Source organism: Bombina bombina, chromosome 3 (assembly GCF_027579735.1).
Source record: "Bombina bombina isolate aBomBom1 chromosome 3, aBomBom1.pri, whole genome shotgun sequence".
In the NCBI taxonomy this organism is placed as follows: Eukaryota; Metazoa; Chordata; class Amphibia; order Anura; family Bombinatoridae; genus Bombina; species Bombina bombina.
The window spans coordinates 362,693,076-362,712,979 of NC_069501.1; the positions used below are offsets into that span (position 1 = coordinate 362,693,076).

Below are 19,904 nucleotides of genomic sequence, written 5' to 3' on the forward strand. Positions count from 1 at the left end.
CAGTGGAGGCAAAGACAAGACTAGTTTCCAGTAAGGTGGGATGGGTTTTATAGAGCTCTTAGGGTTTAGGATTCTTTGCCTCCTCCAAGTGGCAGGACTTAGTAATTCACAGGAGTAATAGATCGTGAACTCTGACCACCTGTATGAAAGAAAATGTATTTATGCTAATTACAAAAACTTGGTAATCCGAAACAAAAACATAAATTATGCTTACTTGATTATTTCATTTCCTGTATGAGGAGAGTCCACGACATAATTGCTTACTGTTGAGAAATACTGAACCTGGCCACCAGGAGGAGGCAAAGACACCCCAGCCAAAGGCTTAAATACTCCCCCCTACTTGCCTCATATCCCAGTCATTCTGCCAAGGGAACAAGGAACAGTATGAGAAATATAAAGGGTATAAATGGTGCCGGAAGAGAGAATTAATTTTGGTCCACTCATCTGAGTATACAGGCAGGGACCGTGGACTCTCCTCATACAGAAGGAAATGAAATTATTAGGTAAGCATCATTTATGTTTTCCTTTTTAATATGATTAGAGTCCACAGCATCATTCCTTACTGTTGGGAAAACTATACCCAAGCTCTAGAGGACACTGAATGATAACAAGAGGGGTAAAAGAAAGGCAGACCCTAATCTGAGGGCACCACAGCCTGCAAAACCTCTCTCCCAAAAGCTGCTTAAATGTCAAATTTGTAGAATTTTGAAAAGTATGTAAGGAGGACCAGGTAGCTGCCTTACAAATCTGATCCAAAAAGGCCTCGTTCTTAAAGGCCCAAGAGGAAGCCACCGTTATAATGGAATGAGCCGTAATCTTCTGAGGAGGTCTAAGTCCCGCTGACTCATAAGCTAAGCGTATAACACTTCTCAACCAACAAAATAAGAAAGTCGAAGAAGCCTTCAGACCCTTACGCTTCACAGAGGAGATAAAAAAAGAAGTTTTTTTTAAAATCCTTAGTAGCTTGAAGATAGAATTTCAAAGCTCGAACCACATCCAAATTATGAAGTAAACGTTCCTTCGAAGAAGGATTAGGACACAAGGAAGGAACCACAATTTCCTTATTGATGTTATGATCAGACACCACCTTAGGAAGAAAACCCAAGCAGGTACGTAGGACCGCCTTATCAGTGTGGAATACCAGATAAGGAGGCTCACATTGCAAGGCAGCCAATTCAGAAACCCTGCGTGCCGACGCAATAGCCAATAGAAAAAGAACCTTCCAGGAACACAATTGAATGCTTCCAGGACAACAATTTAAAGTCAATCAAGTGCATAGGCTCACATGGAGCCCGTTGCAAAAACATAAGATTCAAACTCCAAGGTGGAGCATTAGATCTAAAACACAGGTCTGATACTGATCAAAACCTTAATGAAAGATTGCACGTCATGGAGTTCTGCGAGTGCAGTAAAACAGAAAGGGCCGAAATCTGTCCCCCTCAGGGAACTGGTGGAAAGGCCCTTCTTCAGACCCTCCTGGAGAAAGGAAAGAATCCTGGCAGCCTTGACGTTATGCCAGGTGAAACCACGTTCCTCACACCAGAATAAGTAAGCTCTCCACAACTTATGATAGATGCAACGAGTAACAGGCTTACGAGCCTGAATGAGAGTGTCAATAACCCTCTCAGAGAAACCTCTCTTAGCTAAGACTAAGTGTTCAATCTCCACGCAGTCAGCCTTAGAGAATCTATATTTTGATGAACAAAAGGACTCTGTTCCAGCAGATCCCTGCGACAAGGCAACTTCCACGGAGGAGATGAGAACATCCCCACCAGGCAGGTCCACGAACCACATCCTTTGCGGCCACGATGGAGCAATCAGTATCACTGATACCTGCTCCTGCTTGATGCGGGCCACTATGCGAGGAAGAAGTGGTAACGGCGGAAAAATGTAAATTAGATTGAACCTCCAAGGCACTCCTAATGCATCTATTAGCTCCGCCTGAGGATCCCTGGACCGCGACCCATATCTGGGTAGCTTGGAATTGAGCCAGGACGCCATAAGATCTATCTCCGTCGTCCCCCATCTGTTGCGAATCTCCGCTAACACCTCCAGATGGAAAAACCAATCCCCCGGATGAAAGGATTGTCTGCTGAGGAAATCCGCTTCCCAGTTGTCTACACCCGGAATGTGGATCGCTGACAGCGAGCAGTTGTGGGCCTCTGCCCACTCCAAAATTTGAGATACTTCCCTTATTGCTAGGGAGCTCCTCGTTCCCCCCTGATGGTTGATGTAAGCAACCAAGGTTATGTTGTCTTATTGGAATCTGATAAACTGGGACGAACCAAGAAGAGGCCAAGCCTTCAGAGCATGTTGATCAGGAGGAGGGATTCCTCTCGAGTCTATAGGCCCTGTGCCATTCTGGCACCCCAAACAGCTTCCCATCCTGAGAGACTTGCGTCCGTAGTCACTATCTCCCAGGATGGTCTCAAGAAAGATGTCCCTTGGAGACAGATTTGAAAGATTGCCATTCCACTGTCTCAGGATGCACAGCTGAAGTGGTCTGAGATAGAATCTGGCAAAAGGAATGATGTTCATGCTGGACAACATGAGACCAATTCACCTCCATACACCGAGCCAGAGGGCCTTAATGAGGTCTGGAAAGCAAGACAAGCTGAAGTTAGCTTGTAACGTCTCTGGTCTGTAAGGAATATCCTCATGGATATAGAATCTATTATAGTACCCAGGAATTCCACACTGGTATTGGGAATAAGAGAACATTTTTCAAAGTTTATCTTCCATCAATGAAATCGAAGAAGAAATAGAAGAGCTTTCGAATGGTCTGCTGCCAGACGACAGGATGGTGCTTGAACCAGAATATCGCCCAAGTATGGCGCTACCGCTATACCCTTGGTTCTGGCAACTGCAAGCAGAGCCCCTAGAACCTTCATAAAAACTCTTGGAGCAGTAGCTAGACCAAACGGAAGTGCAATAAACTGGAAGTACTGGTCCAGGAAAGCAAACCTTAGAAACTTAAAGTGTTCCTTGTGTATTGGAACGTGAAGGTAAGCATCCTTCAGATCTATCGTGGTCATGAACTGACCTTCCTGAACTAAGGCCAGGATGGACCTTATTGTCTCCATCTTGAACGAGGGGACAGATAGGAATTTGTTTAAGCACTTTAGGTCCAGAATCGAGCGGAAAGTTCCCTCCTCCTTTGGGAGCACAAAGAGGTTTGAGTAGTATGCCAGACCTCATTCTGCAAGAGGTACCGGACAATGACTCCCAGAGAGGATAGATCCATCACGCACCCTAGAAAGGCCTCTCTTTTCTGGCCTTGAAGACAGGTTTGACAAGAGGAATCTGACCCTGGGTGGATGAGACTTGAAACCTATCCTGTATCAATGAGTGATGACCTCCAGGACACATGGTTCTTGCACGTCCCCAAACCAAGCTTCCAAAAAGAGTGATAGTCTGCCCCCAAAAAGATTCAGAGCTGGATCGGGGGCCGCCCCTTCATGACAACTTTGTCTCGGTGGGCTTCTTGTTCTGCTTTGATTTATTCCAGGACTCAGCCGGTTTGGATTGCTCAGGCTTTGCAGAGGGCTGCTGTCGTTGGGATTTATCCGAACGAAAGGAACGAAAATTAGGACCTTGTCCTTTAGGTTTGTTGTTCTTATGCTGTGGTAAAAAGGCACCTTTGCCTCCAGTAATCATGGAGATAATTGAGTCCAGGCCTGGACCAAATAGAATATTTCCCTTAAATGGGAGGGAAAGAAGTCTTGACTTAGAAGTCATGTCCGCAGACCAAGACTTCAGCCAGAGTGCCCTACAGGCTTGAACAGAAAAACCTGAAGCCTTGTCATTCAGGCGAACAATTTGCATATTTGTATCAGAAATAAAAGAATTAGCCACCCTTAAGGCCTTAACTCTTTCTTGGATCAGGTCGAGGGGACCCTCCACCTCGATCAACTCAGATAAGGAGTCACACCTGTAGGTAGCCGCTCCAGCAACCGCAGCAACAGCCACTGCCGGTTGAAACAAATACCCTGTATGTTGAAACATCTTCCTTAACAGAGTTTCTATTTTCTTATCCATGGGCTCTGTAAACGATGAACTATCCTCAAGCGGGATAGTAGTGCGTTTAGCAAGCGTGGAGATAGCGCAATGCACCTTGGGGAAGGAACCCCACAACTCCAATTGAGAGTCTGGATCCGGGAACAATTTTTTTAGGGAAGAAAGGGAAAATGAAGAACCAATACTTACCCATTGATTCTTGATAATGTTCACCATCTTTACAGGAACCGGGAAAGTCTGTGTTACCACCCTGTCCTCGTAGACCTTATCTAATTTAGGACTCAAAGGTTCCTTAGGCAATTTAGGCTCCGGAACCTCTAAAGTAGCCAAAACTTCCTTTAGCAGAAAGCGTAAATGTTCAATCCTAAATCTAAAGTCTGGTTCCTCTGCATCTGGAGGCTTAGAGGCAGCAGATTCCGACCCAGTACAGCACCCTCTGAAGTATCAGAGGCGCCTTCATCATCAGATAATCTTGTATCAGATAAATCCAATAAGCTAGTAGATGACCCCTGGGAAGGATAGCAATATTTGACCTATCGCTTGCGCTTAGCAGGTCAAGGTAAAGCACTAAAGGCCGCAAACACTGCCATTTGTAACTGCTCAGCAAAGTCTGGTGGTAAAAGGGCCCCTCCAGATAAAGGATTAGGAGTGCTATGGGAAGCTGCATGTGTATTGGGAGATAACTGTAGGGTGCGCACCTTACGAGACGGAGACTCCTCAGAGGTGGACAACTCAGTGGTATCAAACATATTAACTTTCTTTGACATGATTACTTTATCAAGGCTTGAGGAAAATAATTGAGCAGGCAGGAATACCGCGGCCTCCTCACAATAAAGACAGGTATTAGGCTTAGATAAAAAGGGAGTACTCTCTAGCGCACCTTAATACCCTCAATGGATGGGGCACTCACCACCTACTATGACCCAGGCCAAACAGAGAAACCGCTTCTTTTCTGGTAAACCGCACGGTCAGGAAAGAGGAAATCATTGTGACCACACCCGGTCACATGGTGCGTAATGCAGGACCGCCCCTGCTATAGGAAAAAAAAAAGCGTGCCAAGCCTTTCAGGCTGCGCAGCTTCCAAAACCGAAAGTAATGTTGCAGCATAATCATAATAAAATAATGTGATTAATCCCCCCTGTTCAATAATCGCCCTCCGGAGATATTAACCCTTGATGCTATACAGATAAAAGGAGCCACACTGTGATCCTGCCTTCTTGCATTATCATATGTGTATAAAAAAATCTATGCTGTGGAACAGAAATACAGCCTCTCAAGTTTGATAATCTTGTAGCATCGCTCCTGACATGGACTTGAGTGAAAAAAGCAGGCAGTGAAACTCGTCAACACGGATTGCTTAGGAGCTGTTAATACGAGTCTGGATGGATTCGCAGAAGGACTCTCCCTGCATCTCCAGACTAACATTCGTCAATGCTCTCACTAAGAGGCTGACAAGACTACTTAAAACTCCAGTCCCATTTAGAAGGGTAGATACCCTCCATAAGGAACTACTCTGTATCTTCTGACACTTCTCTGCCAACCTCCTGTGACGAAAGGCAAAGAATAACTGGGATATGAGGGAAGTAGGGGGAGTATTTAAGCCTTTGGCTGGGGTGTCTTTGCCTCCTCCTGGTGGCCAGGTTCAGTATTTCCCCAACAGTAAGGAATGATGCCGTGGACTACCCTCATTAAGATGGAAACATTAATTTAGAAATGATACAACTTTTTTTGCATTATTAAATAACTCATGGTGCAAATATTTCACACACCTTACATAACTGCACTATTGCAGTAAAGTGTAACCATCTTGCTTTCATAATACAGTATGCAGAGAAGAACTTACATCTAAAAGAGTGTGCAAATGTTGATCTTGAAAAACACTATGAAGAAAGTCAAGGTCTTTCTCACTGCAATCTGTAAGTGCATGAATCTCCTCCAGACTGTCCAGTACTTGTGACACTGCTCCTGTAAACATGAAAACAAAACACAATTAAACAAACAAACAATCTTTTAAAATGAAAGCCAATTGATGGACTATAAAAACAATTACCTATAATAGCAGTGTGTGTGTGTGTGTGTGTGTGTATATATGTGTGGGGTGGGGGGTCCAGGGCTACAGAAAATGGAGGGAATAGGTCTATTTTATAAAAAGAGAAAGTATAATCTAGGAGAGATGAGGTGAATGATGGGTGAATTTCAACTGAGAGGTTGGAGAAATAAACAGATATGAAACCCCCCAAAAATTGTGTGATTCAAACAAAGCATACTATTTTAAAAAAAAAGTTTCCAATTTACTTCTATTATCAAATTTGCGTAATTCCCATGATATTCTGTGTTGAAGAGATACCTAGGTAGAAATCTGGAGCACTTACATTGTAGTGCTGCCATCTAGTGCTCTTGCAAATGGATAACATTCTTGCAAAACAGCAACCATATAGTGCTCCAGAAATGGTCCGGCTCTTAAGCATATGTCCCTACTTTTCAACAAAAGATACCAAGAGAATGAAGAAAAATAATAATGGAAGTAATAGAGAAAACATAAATTATGCTTACCTGATAATTTTGTTTCCATCGTGGGGAGGAGAGTCTGCAGCTTTATTCATTACAGTTGGGAATTAAGAACCTGGCCAGGAGGAACACCCCAGCCAAAGGCTTAAATACCTCCCCCACTTCCCTCATCCCCCAGTCATTCTGCAAAAGGAACAAGGAACAGTAGGAGAAATATCAAGGTATAAATGGTGCCAGAAGATTAATTAAATTTAGGTCCGCCCATTGGAGATACGGACGGGAGCCGTGGACTCTCCTCCCAACGATGAAAACAAAATTATCATGTAAGCATAATTTATGTTTTCCATCTAAAGGGGTGGAGAGTCCACAACTTCATTCATTACTGTTGGGAAAAATATACCCAAGCTCTAGAGGACACCGAATGAAACCGGGAGGGTATAAATCAGACCCTAATCTAAGGGCCTACAGCCTGCAAAAACTCTCTCTCAAAAACAGTTTCCACAGAAGCAAAAACTTCAAATTTGTAAAACTTTGTAAAACTGTGTAAGGAGGACCAGGTAGCCGCCTTACAAATTTGCTCCATAGAGGTCTCATTCTTGAAGGCCCAAGACGAAGCCACAGCTAGTTGAATGAGCCGTGATCCTCTGAGGAGGCTTATGTCCCACTATCTCGTAGGCCCAACGAATCAAGCACCTCAACAAAAAGGACAAAGAAGTAGAAGAGGCTTCCTGCCCATTGCGCTTCTCTGAATACACCACAAAGAGAGATGTAGACTGTCTGAAATCCTTTGTAGCCTGAAGATAGAACTTTAAGGCACAAAACACATCCAGGTTATGAAGTAACCTCTCCTTAGAAGAAGGGTTAGGACACAAAGAAGGAACAACTATTTCCTGATTGATGTTACGGTTAGACACCACCTTGGGAAGAAACCCCAAACCAGTGAGAAGCATAGCCTTATTCGCATGAAAAACCAGATAAGGATGCTCACATTGCAAGGCAGCCAGTTCAGATACTTTGCGTGCCGATGCAATAGCCAACAGGAAGAGAACCTTCCAGGACATAATCTTAATGTCAATGGAATGCATAGGCTCAAACGAAACCTTCTGCAATACCTTAAGGACCAAGTTTAAGCTGCATGGGGGATCAGACTGTCTAAACACAGGCCTGATTCTAGAGAGAGCATGAACAAAAGATTGGATGTCAGGGAGCTCAGCGAGTCTCCTATGCAAAAAGACTGATAATGCCGAAATCAGTCTTTTTTTAGGAACTGGCGGCAAGACCCTTCTCCAAACCGTCTTGGAGAAAGGACAGAATCCTGGATACCTTCACCTTATGGCAAGGATATCCATGCTTCTCACACCAGGACAAGTCATCCACACCTTATGATAGATGCAACAAATTATTTGATTCCTTGCCTGAATTAGAGTATCAATCACACTTTCAGAAAAGCCTCTCTTGGCCAAGACTAGGCGTTCAATCTTCACGCAGTCTAAGAGAATCGAGATTTTGATGTTGAAAAGGACCCTGTTCCAGCAGATCCATGCAACAGGGTAACCTCCACGGCGGAGAAGATGACATCCCCACCAGATCCGCAAACAACGTCCTCCGCAGCCACGATGGAGCAATCAGAATGGCCGATGCTCGATCCTGTTTTTTGCATGCCACTACACGAAGTAGAAGTGGTAACGGTGGAAAAATGTAAGCTAGGCTGAAACCCCAAGGCACTGCTAAGGCATCTATCAGCTCTGCCTGGGGATCCCTGGACCTCGACCCGTATCGGGGTAGCTTGCAATTGAGTCTGGACGCCATGAGATCTCTCTCTGGCGTTCCACACCTGAGACAAATCTCCACAAACACTTCGGGGTGAAGAGACCATTCCCCCGGATGGAAGGATTGCCTGCTGAGAAAGTCCGCTTCCCAGTTGTCCACACCTGGAATGTGAATCGCTGAGAGCGAGCAGCTGTGGACTCTGCCCACTCCAAGATCTGAGACACCTCCCTCATTGCTAGGGAGCTCCTCGTACCCCCCTAATGGTTGATGTAAGCCACCGTGGTAATGTTGTCGGTCTGGAATCTGATGAAGCTGAACGACCCCAGAGGAGGCCATGACTTCAGAGAATTGTAGGTTGCTCTGAGTGCCAGAATATTTATCGGAAGGAGAGACTCCTCTAGGGACCATTTTCCTTGTGCCATCCTGGCACCCCAAACAGCTCCCCATTCCTGCCAGACTCGCGTCCGTGTTCACAATCTCCCAGGACGGTCTCAAGAAGGATGTCCCCATGGATAGATGCTCCGGACGGATCCACCAAGAGAGGGAGATCTGAGTCCGAGCATCCATGGATATCTGCTGTGAAAGATCTGAATGATCACCGTTCCACTGTCTCAACATGCACAATTCAAGAGGTCTGAGATGGAACCTGGCGAATGGAATGACGATCACCTCCATACACTAAGCCATCGAGGGGATTGAGGAGGACTGAAGAGCAAGAGAAGGACGCAATATTCTGCGTCTATGGTCTGTGAGAAATATTTTAATGGACATAGAGTCTATTATCCTTCCTAGGAACTCCACCCTGGGAACCAGGGAACTCTTTCCTGAGTTGATCTTCCAACTGTAAGATTGGAGTAAAAAAAAAAAGAGCCCTCAAATGATCTTCTGCGAGACTGAGTAACGGCGCCTGGACTAGGATGTTGTACAGATATGGCGCCACAGCAATGCTTCTGGATCTGGCCACTGCAAGTAGGGCACCTAGAATCTTCGTGAAGACTACCGGGGCCGTCGCCAGACCAAAGGGAAGGGCCACAAACTGGAAGTGTTGGTCCAGAAACGCCAATCTTAGGAACTTGAAATGGTGAATGTGAATTGGTAAGCGCCCTTCAAGTTCAAGTTGTTATGAACTGTCCCTCTTGAACTAGGGGCAGAATAGATCTGATTGTTTCCATTTTGAACGATGGAACACTCAGAAACTTGTTTAAAACACTTTAGATCCAGAATCGGGCGGAACGTGCCCTCCTTTACCCTAGACCCCTTTCTGCTTGGGGTACTGGTACGATAACACCGAGAGAGGAGAGATCCCTCACACACTCTAGAAAGGCCTCTCTCTTCTGGTCTTGAAGACAGAAGGAATCTGCCCCTGGGCGGATGGGATCTGAACCCTATCCTGTAACCCTGGGCGAAAACTTCCAGAAGCCAAGGGTCCTAAATGTCCTGCAACCAGGCTTCTGAGAAGAGAGATAATCTGCCCACTACTTTGTCCCCTTCATGCTGATTTTGTCTCTGCAGGCTTCTTGCTCTGCTTTGACTTGTTCCAATAATGAGTTCCCTTGGACTGGTCTGCTTTTGCGGCAGGCTGCTGGCGCTGGGCAATGTCTGCACGAAAGAGACGAAAAGTAGATCCTTTAGGCTTAGCCTTCTTATCCTGCGGTAGGAAAGCTCCCTTGCCTCCCATAACCGTGGATATGATCAAATCCAATCCTGGACCGAATTGAATCTTTCCTTGAAAAGGCAGGGACAACAGCCTCGACTTAAAGATCATGTCAGCAGACCAAGACTTTATCCACAGAGAGCCCTGCAAGCTAAAACGGAAAAACCTGACACCTTAGAGTTCAGGCAAATAATTTCCATATTGGCATCACAGATGAAAGAATTGGCGATCTTCAGCGCCTTAATCTTATCCTGTATCTCGTCAATGGAAGTCTCCCCCTCGACCATTTCACACAGGGATTCACACCAATATATTGCAGCTCCGGCAACCTCGGCTATGGCCGCTGCCGGCTGAAAAACAAACCCTGTGTTGAAACATCTTCCTTAACATGTTTTCCAATTTTTATCCATGGGCTCTTTAAACGACGGGGGAATAGTTGTCCGCTTCGTGAGCATGGAGATAGCACCATCCACTTTAGGGACAGTACCTCACAGCTCAAGCTGAGAGTCCGGAATGGGGAACAGTTTCTTAAAGGAAGTAGAAGGGTAAAAGGAAGAACCTAAATCGCTCCCATTCATTCTTGATAATATTAGGCATCTTAACAGGAATAGGGAAGGCCTGAGGCACCATCCTGTCCTCATATACCTTATTCAAGCTTAGGAATCACAGGTTCCTCCAGAAGCTTCTGTTCCGGAACCTCCAGAGTAGCAAGCACTTGCTTCAGCAAAAAGCGCAAATTCTCTATCCTAAACCTAAAGTCAGGCTCCTCTGTAGCCGGAGGTTTAGATGACATGGACTCCGACCCAGAAGGGGCCTCCTCTGAAGAGTCTGAGTGGGCCTCGTCATCGCATAACGCCTCTGATATTTCCATAGGCGTAGACCATTCCTGAGCCGGGCCGCCATGATACGTCCTACGTTTGCGCTTAGCAGAATGTGGTAAGGCATAGATCAATTTCGATACCACCATTTGCAGTTGATCCGCAAAATCTGATGGCCAACCAATCTCTCCCGCAGGAGTAATGGTTGGACCCTGGGGCGTTGCATGTGCAATTGGAGATGAATGCAGGGAACGCACCCCACGGAACGGGGAACCCTCAGAGGTGGACAGCTCAGCAGTACTAGATATCTGTTTACTTTTAGATGTAACTTTATCAAGGCATGTGGAACATAGTTGAGCAGGCTTTTCTACCGGAACCTCCTCACAATAAACACAGGAATGAGACCTTGATAAAGAGGGAGAACCCCCTAACGCGTCAAAGTCCTCCATAGCTTGCGCTTTTATTACGGACTAGATTAACTTAATAAATAGGCACCTTTATAACCTCCAATGGCCGGGGCACTCACCACCTCCTATGACCTGGACTACAGAAACCGTTTTTTATCTCCTGCGCCGCTGATCAGAGGAAGAGAGATAGCCACACCCGGTCACATGGAATGCCTAGCAGGACCGCCCTGCACTAAGGAGAAAAAAGCGCCAAAAAAGGGCCGCACAATACTCCCGTAAGTAACCTGAAAGTTCCACACATTGCCAGAGCCTCATCTCGCACATAACACAGCAATGAGACAAACAATATCATGTATAAACCCCCCTGTCCAATAATACCCTTTCCAGAAATATTAAGCCTTGATTCTTTAAAGATAAAAGGCGTCACGCTGTGAACCTGTCTTCCCTGACATCATTATGTAATAAAAAATTAAATGATCTTGCCAGAATCTACGCCGTGGAAAAGGAACACGGCCCTTCAAGTGTGACAGGTTAGTAGCCTAGCTTCTGACAGACTTGAGTGCAGAAAGCAGGAAGCGAAACTCGTCAACGTTGATTGCTTGTAAAGCTCTTCATATGAGACGGGATTGTTTCGCAGAAAGACTCTCCCTGCATCTCCGGACTCCAACATTTGCCCAGGCTCTCACTAAGAGGTTGACAGGACTACTTAAAACTCCAGTCCCAATGCGAAGAGTACTACCCTCCATAAGAGACTACTCCGATCTTCGGCACTTCTCTGCCATCCTCCTGTGACGAAAGGCAAAAAATGTTTGGGGGATGAGGGAAGTGGCTTGGCTGTCTTTGCCGCCTCCTGGTGGCCAGGTTCTTACTTCCCAACAGTAATGAATGAAGCCATGTACTCTCCCCCCCTTTAGATGGAAAGTTGTTCGAAATTGCATGAATTAAAAAAAATTGGGTTTTATATCTCTTTAAGAAAAGACCAGTGTAGAAGGGGAAAACGGATGATCAGGGTTAAAAGGCAATGACTAGGAACACAAGATAGTCTTGGAAGGAATAGGGCGATTTAAAAAGGATGGAGTGATTGGAATTTTGTAGGTATGGGGAATGCAATGGGGGTGGGGGAAATGACTACAGCAAAGTGCACTATAAAAAAGCAGCACTCTACTTAGAGAAGTTGTTACAAGTACTGGGTGATCTATGATTTGGGATGAAAGAAGAGGTAGCTTGCAACAGGAAAAGGAGATATGACAGTTTACATGTTTACATGATTGTGGTGGGTTAGCAAAATGTGCAGATGGCAGTCAATGTTCTCTCCATGACCTTTTCAGTGGGTGCACCAACGTGCTGATTTTACTGACCACCATAAATTAGCCTTTATTAAATGTTCAATGCTTATTGAACAGAATCATTTTTATGTTAAATTATGCAATTATTAGTATTACACTACAAATTTTACATTGTGGCAGAGGACATGAAGTTCTCAAACAGAGGACATGAGTGGTTTGTATTAGAAGAGAAAGGCAGTCAAGCTAAAGTAAAGTGCAAATGTGTAAAACAATATAAAGATCTGTATAAAACCACCAGATTGGAGAGATATAGCAAAAATTGAAAATGACAAGAATTATCTAGGGTAAAACCTACAAATTGAGAAACATATTGCTAAAAAGAACATTGCATTGCCGAATACATTGAGAAAGAAGCTGCTCCATCTTCCTAAATCTTTTTATGCATAATTGTTAAATATGAAATACAGAAAAGAAATGATATATACAGAAAGAAACATCACAGCGTGTAAGTGCAGGAGATGACAAATGTATTTATAATATACGAGCCACCAAGAATATTGTGGAGCAAGTTATGGGGATTTGAATATAAACTATTATTTCAAAACAATAGGGAACAAAAGTTAAATTCTAGGAGAAGTGGCACTCATGGTTTGTCAAAATGTAGAATAATTCCTCTGTTCTTGGAAATTCACTATCAAACAACATAAAAATATAAAAGGATCTCTCCCATGTGTTGGATTACCCCTTGATTACTGATCTTTTGTGCTGTGTTGTAACCATATGGACCTAGGTTTCTGTCCACCTCTGTAGCTGAATAGTTTGTATCTAATAAATGCCAGTCCAAAACACACCATACTCTGTAAACAGCCAACTAGATATCACACAGCACTAAAGAACAGTCATTTGTGGGCAATCTTGCATATGATAGATATGCTTTTTATCTGCACTGTGTATATAAGACAGATTACACACTGTAAAGAGTCCATTTTCCTGTAACTTGTCTCCTTTTGTGCAGTACTGGAGTTGTGAAAAAAGGAACGCAGGGAGATCAGTGGGATGGAAGAGGAGCATCTGTAACCGCATAGAACGGGTGATACTTATAGCTATTGGGAAATAGAACCGCCAGTTGTTGGGGCAAAATGGCAATCAGAGGGGCAAAGGTAGAAATGTTGACTGTGATCCAAAAGAAAGTGAAAGACAATCTGGGCACTACAGATATTGATAAACTGCTAAACAAAAGCAAAGTAGAATAGAAAACAACAACGCTGGTAGGTTGGGAAAATATCAATATTTTATTTGTATGATGTTAACAAGGGGACTTTGTCAGCAGAGTGTAAAAGAGAAGATGATAATAGAGACAAATGGATCTGGGAGGGAAAAAAGATACCTGAGGGAGAAAAGGTAACAAAGGAAACAAGTGGTTTCCATAGGAAAAAAATAGTAGAAGTAGATTATGATTTATTAGCAAGAGGGAGGAAAGGGGTACTGTGCAATAGGATGTTAAGTGACATTAAATATGCTATTTCCTAGATATCATGATAAAGCTTGTTCAGTAAAAAAACTACTACATCTACTATATATTAGAAGTATAATAATAATTTGGGATCGATCTACTTTTAGCATCATAGACTAGTTTTCAGCAGTTTACTTTGAACACTCTCATCAGCCTTCTGATCGGAGCACATTTACTATTAATCTACCTATACAGCAGTAGGCTTAGTGAACATGCATTATACATTTATGCATGAGTAAGAGTGTGTCAGACCATGGAAGGTTTACAAAGCCGGGACACTTAAATGCCTGTGGCTTCGTACATTGGGCCCATAACACTAATACACTCAGATCATCACCAAAGGTATAATGTAAGAAATAGTGAGGTATTAGTTCAATATGCACTATAACCTTCACAATAATATCTCTTCAAAAGTATAGTGGTAAATACAAAGCATTTTTTTGTGTGTTTGAAGGTGCACTGAAAATGCAAATGATGCCCTTAACATGCTTGTGTAACTACATGTATAATGATTTACTAGATTTAATATCAGAATTATACTCGTTCGATAAACTTCACAAAGAGACACCAAATAACAGTCCAATGTATCACCCCGTGTTTATTTTAATTGATCTGAAAGACAAGCACAATGCATCAAGGTTAGCATCATTACATCAGTTCAACATGCTGAAAGAACAATTCTTCCAGTGCTGTAGCTCGAAACTAGAATATATTAAATCTGTACTGGGCCTGCACACTCACTTTATATAGTTTGTATTATATATAATTCATTTTAATTCACTGGGTTTTATAGACTGTTACAAACGGATTAAACTTACTAAAACATGGGTGAGTGATTATACACCTGCTAGACGAGGAACCTTTTTTTCTAACTTAAAGGGATATTAAACTCAAATTTAAAATAATTCCCCAGACAATGGTTTAAAAATGCATAATAAAACAGAATTGCAATACACAGTCATTACATATATTTTGCCAACTTATCCTGTAATGGTAAATCTGAAATGTTTAAATTTTCCACTTCCTTCCCCCCACAAAGAGGATGGAGTACCCATTCTGGAATTTAAAACTCTGATCAGCTTAAATATGGCAAAGAGATTTCTTGATCAGAGGAGATCATTAATAGCTGTCCCCAATTTGCCACAGCAATTGAGATGTTATAAATTATAAAACAAGAGGGTTTTCAATGGTTATGTCCATAGACTGCAAAACAATGCAAATTGCCCACGCAAAACAACGAGTTGATTTGTTTTACATGCAGACCTGTGTGCAAAAAAAGAACATTTCTGATGTTCTAAATTTACAGAGGTGCATTTTAGAATAGTGTACTAATAATGACAGCACAAAAAGCAGAGAGGTTTGTGCAGAGCAAGACACATTACAGGAGAACAGAGGGATACCTACTTTCAGCAGCTAGAAGTCCTAGTAAGGCAGCATTAAAGCAGACAAACAGTAAAGAATGTCATCATTAGCACAATAGAGACATGGGCTGGCATAAGCAAAGTACAAATACAGACAGAAGTGAATGCAATCACACCTTCAAAACATTAGCTAAAACAGATATAACATAGCCTAAGAAAACAATTATGTTTTGTATTATTTATCCACATTTATTATTGCAGGAGGTGATACTTGAGCAGTTTCTATATAGGCAGCACACACCAGCGACCGACAACTTCACAACTAGCACACTTGTTAGTAGAACTTGTAAATAACACATTCAAAATGCATTACAGTTTCAGAGTCGCAAATAATGTTAGCAATATATTTATTGGGCATACAACAATTTAAATAACGATCTAATGGGTAAAATATATTTAATATACTTACCTAACTAATCTTAGCTCTTAAAGGACTATGGGAGCCAACTTTTCTCTTTCATGATTCAGATACAATTTAAAAAAAAAATTTCCCCCAATTTAATTCTATTTAATTTGCTTTTTTCTCTTGATATCTTTTGTTGAAGAAGCAGCAGTGCACTACAAGGAGTTAGCTGAACACATTGGGTGAGCCACTAACATGAGGCATATATGTACAGCCAGCAATCAGCGGCTCCTGAGCCTTCCTAGGTATGCTTTACAACAAAGGTTACCAAGAAAAAAAAATGGTTAACAGAAGTGGAAAGTTGTTTTACACCACATACTCTATCTGAAGCACAAAAGAAAAACGTGTGTTTCATGTCCCTTTAAGCGCTAAATGTTCTAAACACCATTCATTAAAAGGTTTTGTAAACCCAATTGCATGTTCCCTACAGTATTTTAATTTAACAGTAAAATAACTGAATTTCTATTGATTAATAAAAAGAAACAGGTCATTTAAAGGGATATGAATCCCCACATTTAACACTCATATTTGCTTCTGTTAAATTTTCTTTGTTCTCTTTGTATCTTGTTGAAAAAAAAGCTCAGGAGCGTGCACGTGTCTGGAGCACTATACAGCAGCACTATTTCCTGCCATGTAGTGCTCCAGACACCCACCTAGGTATCTCTTCAACAAAGAATAGCACGGGAACTAAGTGAAATTAGTAAAATAGGAAGCTTTGTTTCATATTCATTTAATTGTATAACTGCAAACATTGTAGGATTTGTGGCTCCTGGCTCCATAAAGTTCTGTTTTAAGCAGCGTATAAGACTGATACTTAGAGACACAAAAGTTTCATAGCCTTCTAAATGTAATGAGTCTTTCCTCCCAAACAAGCTCCCTTGTGAACTTTGCCTTTCTGCAGTACAACAAATAGGATCCATATTTCTGTATTAATATGGTGAGATATTTAACCCCAAACCGACAATTTTCAATTTGAAACTTTCCAATTCACTTCTGTTATCCAATTGAACCTCTTTCTCTTGGTGTAATGCCTTGCACACAGAAATTAAACAGGATCTTATTGGAAATATTTCCCATTTCATTTACGGAATATACCCAATAATTTAAAGGTGCAAAACATGTTTGTTGTGATACATAATGTAAAAAACAGACAATGGCTGGTTGAATACATATTTACCACTGCTATAAAACCACTAAATAAGCTCTGGTGCAACCAAATGCCTTCAAAAGTCACAAAAAGTTCAATGGAGTCTACATGCAATTAAAGTTTCACTTAATATCAAAACACATTTTTATGGAAGAGCATATCTGAAACATAATGAAGACCAAGAATCTTTAATTGGTTAAGAATAAACTTCAGGAGATGCCCTAATCGGGGTTGGGTTATAAAATAAAATCCCAAAACTGAACATCCCTTCAATCACTATTAAAGAGACACTAAAACCAATTTTTTTCTTTCATGATTTGGATAGAGCATGCAATTTTAAGCAACTTCTCTAATTTACTCCTATAATCAATTTTTCTTTGTTCTCTTGCTATCTTTATTTTATAAAGAATGTCAGGAGCCGGCCCATTTTTGGTTCAGCACCAGGGTGACTACATTTAGCAACCAATCAGCAAGCACTACCTAGGTGCTGAACCAAAAATGGGCCAGCTCCTATGCTTACATTCCTGCTTTTTCAAATAATGATAGCAAGAGAAGAAAAAATTATAATAAGAGTAAATTAGAAAGTTGCTTAAAATTGAATGCTCTATCTGATTGGAAGAAAAAAAGATTGGGTTTAGTGTCCCTTTAATTCCATTATTATAATCTAAAATGGTTTGAATATAGCACAACTCTTACTGGCGAGAAGCTGAAAAGGGAGAATGGGATATCTATAGCTCAGATGCTCCATAAAGTTGGGCTACATGGATGTATGAACAAGAAGAGAGCTGAAATCCCCATATCAAATCATACTTGTATTTACCAAGTGGAGAAATGGCAAACATAAGGAAAAAGGTAATCTCATCTGATGAGACCAAATATGAACTTTTTAGCCTTAGTGCAAAATGCTAGGTAAGGGGCAAATCCAACACTACTCATTACTCTGATAACACCATCTCTGCAGTGAAGCATTGTGGTACCAGCACCATATTGCATACCCAAAACATTGGAAAGTTGTCAGGACTGAGGGCAAGATGGATGAAGCTAAATAAAGGGCAATTCTGCTTTAGTCTACAAAAGAGCTGAGACTGGAGCAGATGTTAAAACTTGCATCCGATCAATAACCCTAAACAAACAGCCAAAACTACACTAGAACAGTTTAAAATCAAGAACATAAATTATGTAGTTTGGCTTAGTCTAAGCCAAGACCTCAATCTCATTGATATTATGTGTTAAGACTTGACAACGGATGTTCACCAAGGGTCCCCATCCAAACAAAAAAGCTTGACATAACTACAATAAAGCTTTTAGTAACATCTATTTGCTCACGCCTCTCCTATGAAAACATCTTGTATTGTAAGCAAAATTGTTTGTAACTTTATCAGAAGTGTTTCAGAAGGAGGCTGTACATTGTGACCAGCGGTGACATGGTATCCAGTCATTGGATTACAGAGGCAGTTGGAGTAGCAGCCATCTGACCACAAAACAAACTGAAATGGTAACACCAGGGTCTTAGCGAGCTGACTGCTGCAAGACTCAGCCATTGTTAACTGTGCAGTTCTACTTTCAGTGCCAACAAGATATTGAGTTTTCTTAACTTTTTCTTTATCACATGTGAGATTTGTGCAATATTATTCTATGTGGCACCCCTTTCATCTGCTTTATTTGTAGGACATGTCCATCAGTACCTGTGTGAACCGACAAGCGGAGTTACTTGGTGTATTCTGTTTCATATTGGACTGAGTTTGCATTTTATGTATTTTTTGGAGACTTGGAGAGTTTCCATATTTTTACTGAATTTTTATCCCTTTTTATTTTGATTTTATTTTTGAAGTATTATACTTGATTTTGTTTTTTACCAGTATTACATATTTATATTGGTGTTATATACTTCATATATATTGACATGGCAGGATGTTCAAAGCTTGTAGAGACTTACCTCAAAAGACTCAAAGCTGTAATTGCAGCCAAAAGGTAGTTCTACAAAGTATCTAAATTCTAAAGGCAATTGATTGCACCTGGGCTTATTTAGGTGTTTCATAGCAAGAGGGACGAATACTTTCACAATCAACAAATATCATTTTTTTTATTCTTTTTTGCACCTTCACAGTGTTTGGTATGCTGTCTAAATCCAAAGGTAAAAATCTCAATAAAATTCAATTTAATGCTAAATAATAAGGAAACATCCCAGTGGATGAATACTTATGCATTTCCATGAGAGCATACTGAGTTAAAGGGACAGTATACACTCATTTTCATATAACTGCCTGTAATAGACACTAGTATAAAAAATAAGATGCACAGATACTGATATAAAAATCCAGTATAAAACTGTTTAAAAACTTACTTAGAAGCTGTCAGTTTGGCTCTGTTGAAAAGGTAGCTGGAAAGCCCACTGCAAGTGGCAAATAAGACCCTCCCCCCCCCTCCCCCTTCTTTTGCATATGAAAAGACCCTTTACACAAACAGCAGCAAGCTGGAGAAGGTAGCTGACCGTATTCACATAAAACTTTGGGGCTTGGTTAGGAGTCTGAAAATCAGAGCAATGCTATTTAAAAATAAGCAAAACTATACATTTATTTTAAAATAAAACTTTATGGGCTATATAAATAGATCATCTACAAAACATTTATGCAAAGAAAAAATGAGTGTATAATGTCCCTTTAAGTCCAGGAATACAAACGTGTATTAAGCACTAGACGTGCAAAATTTTAGGCTTTATTATTCATTTTATAGTTATCCTCAAGCCATATTTTTGTTTATTTTAAGTGATGGCAAATCCTAGCGTTTGTGAAACGCTAGGATTTACCATTGGAACAACTAAAGGGTAATTTCAGTCATGAAGTATAAAAACAAATTATGCTTACCTGATAATTTTCTTTTCTTCAGATGGAAAGAGTCCACAGCTGCATTCATTACTTTTGGGAATTCAGAACCTGGCCACTAGGAGGCAGCAAAGACAC

The 19,904-nt window shown here is 41.5% G+C and overlaps 1 protein-coding gene across 1 annotated transcript in view; it reads right to left on the reverse strand.

Moving 5' to 3' along the window:
• The window catches only part of CASK (calcium/calmodulin dependent serine protein kinase), a gene marked incomplete in the record, with an annotated part of 883,427 nt that overhangs the window by 504,694 nt on the left and 358,829 nt on the right, over positions 1–19,904 (reverse strand). Inside the window, 1 exon segment of the mRNA XM_053706489.1 lies at positions 5,861–5,982. Within this exon segment, the coding sequence (XP_053562464.1) occupies positions 5,861–5,982 (122 nt within the window).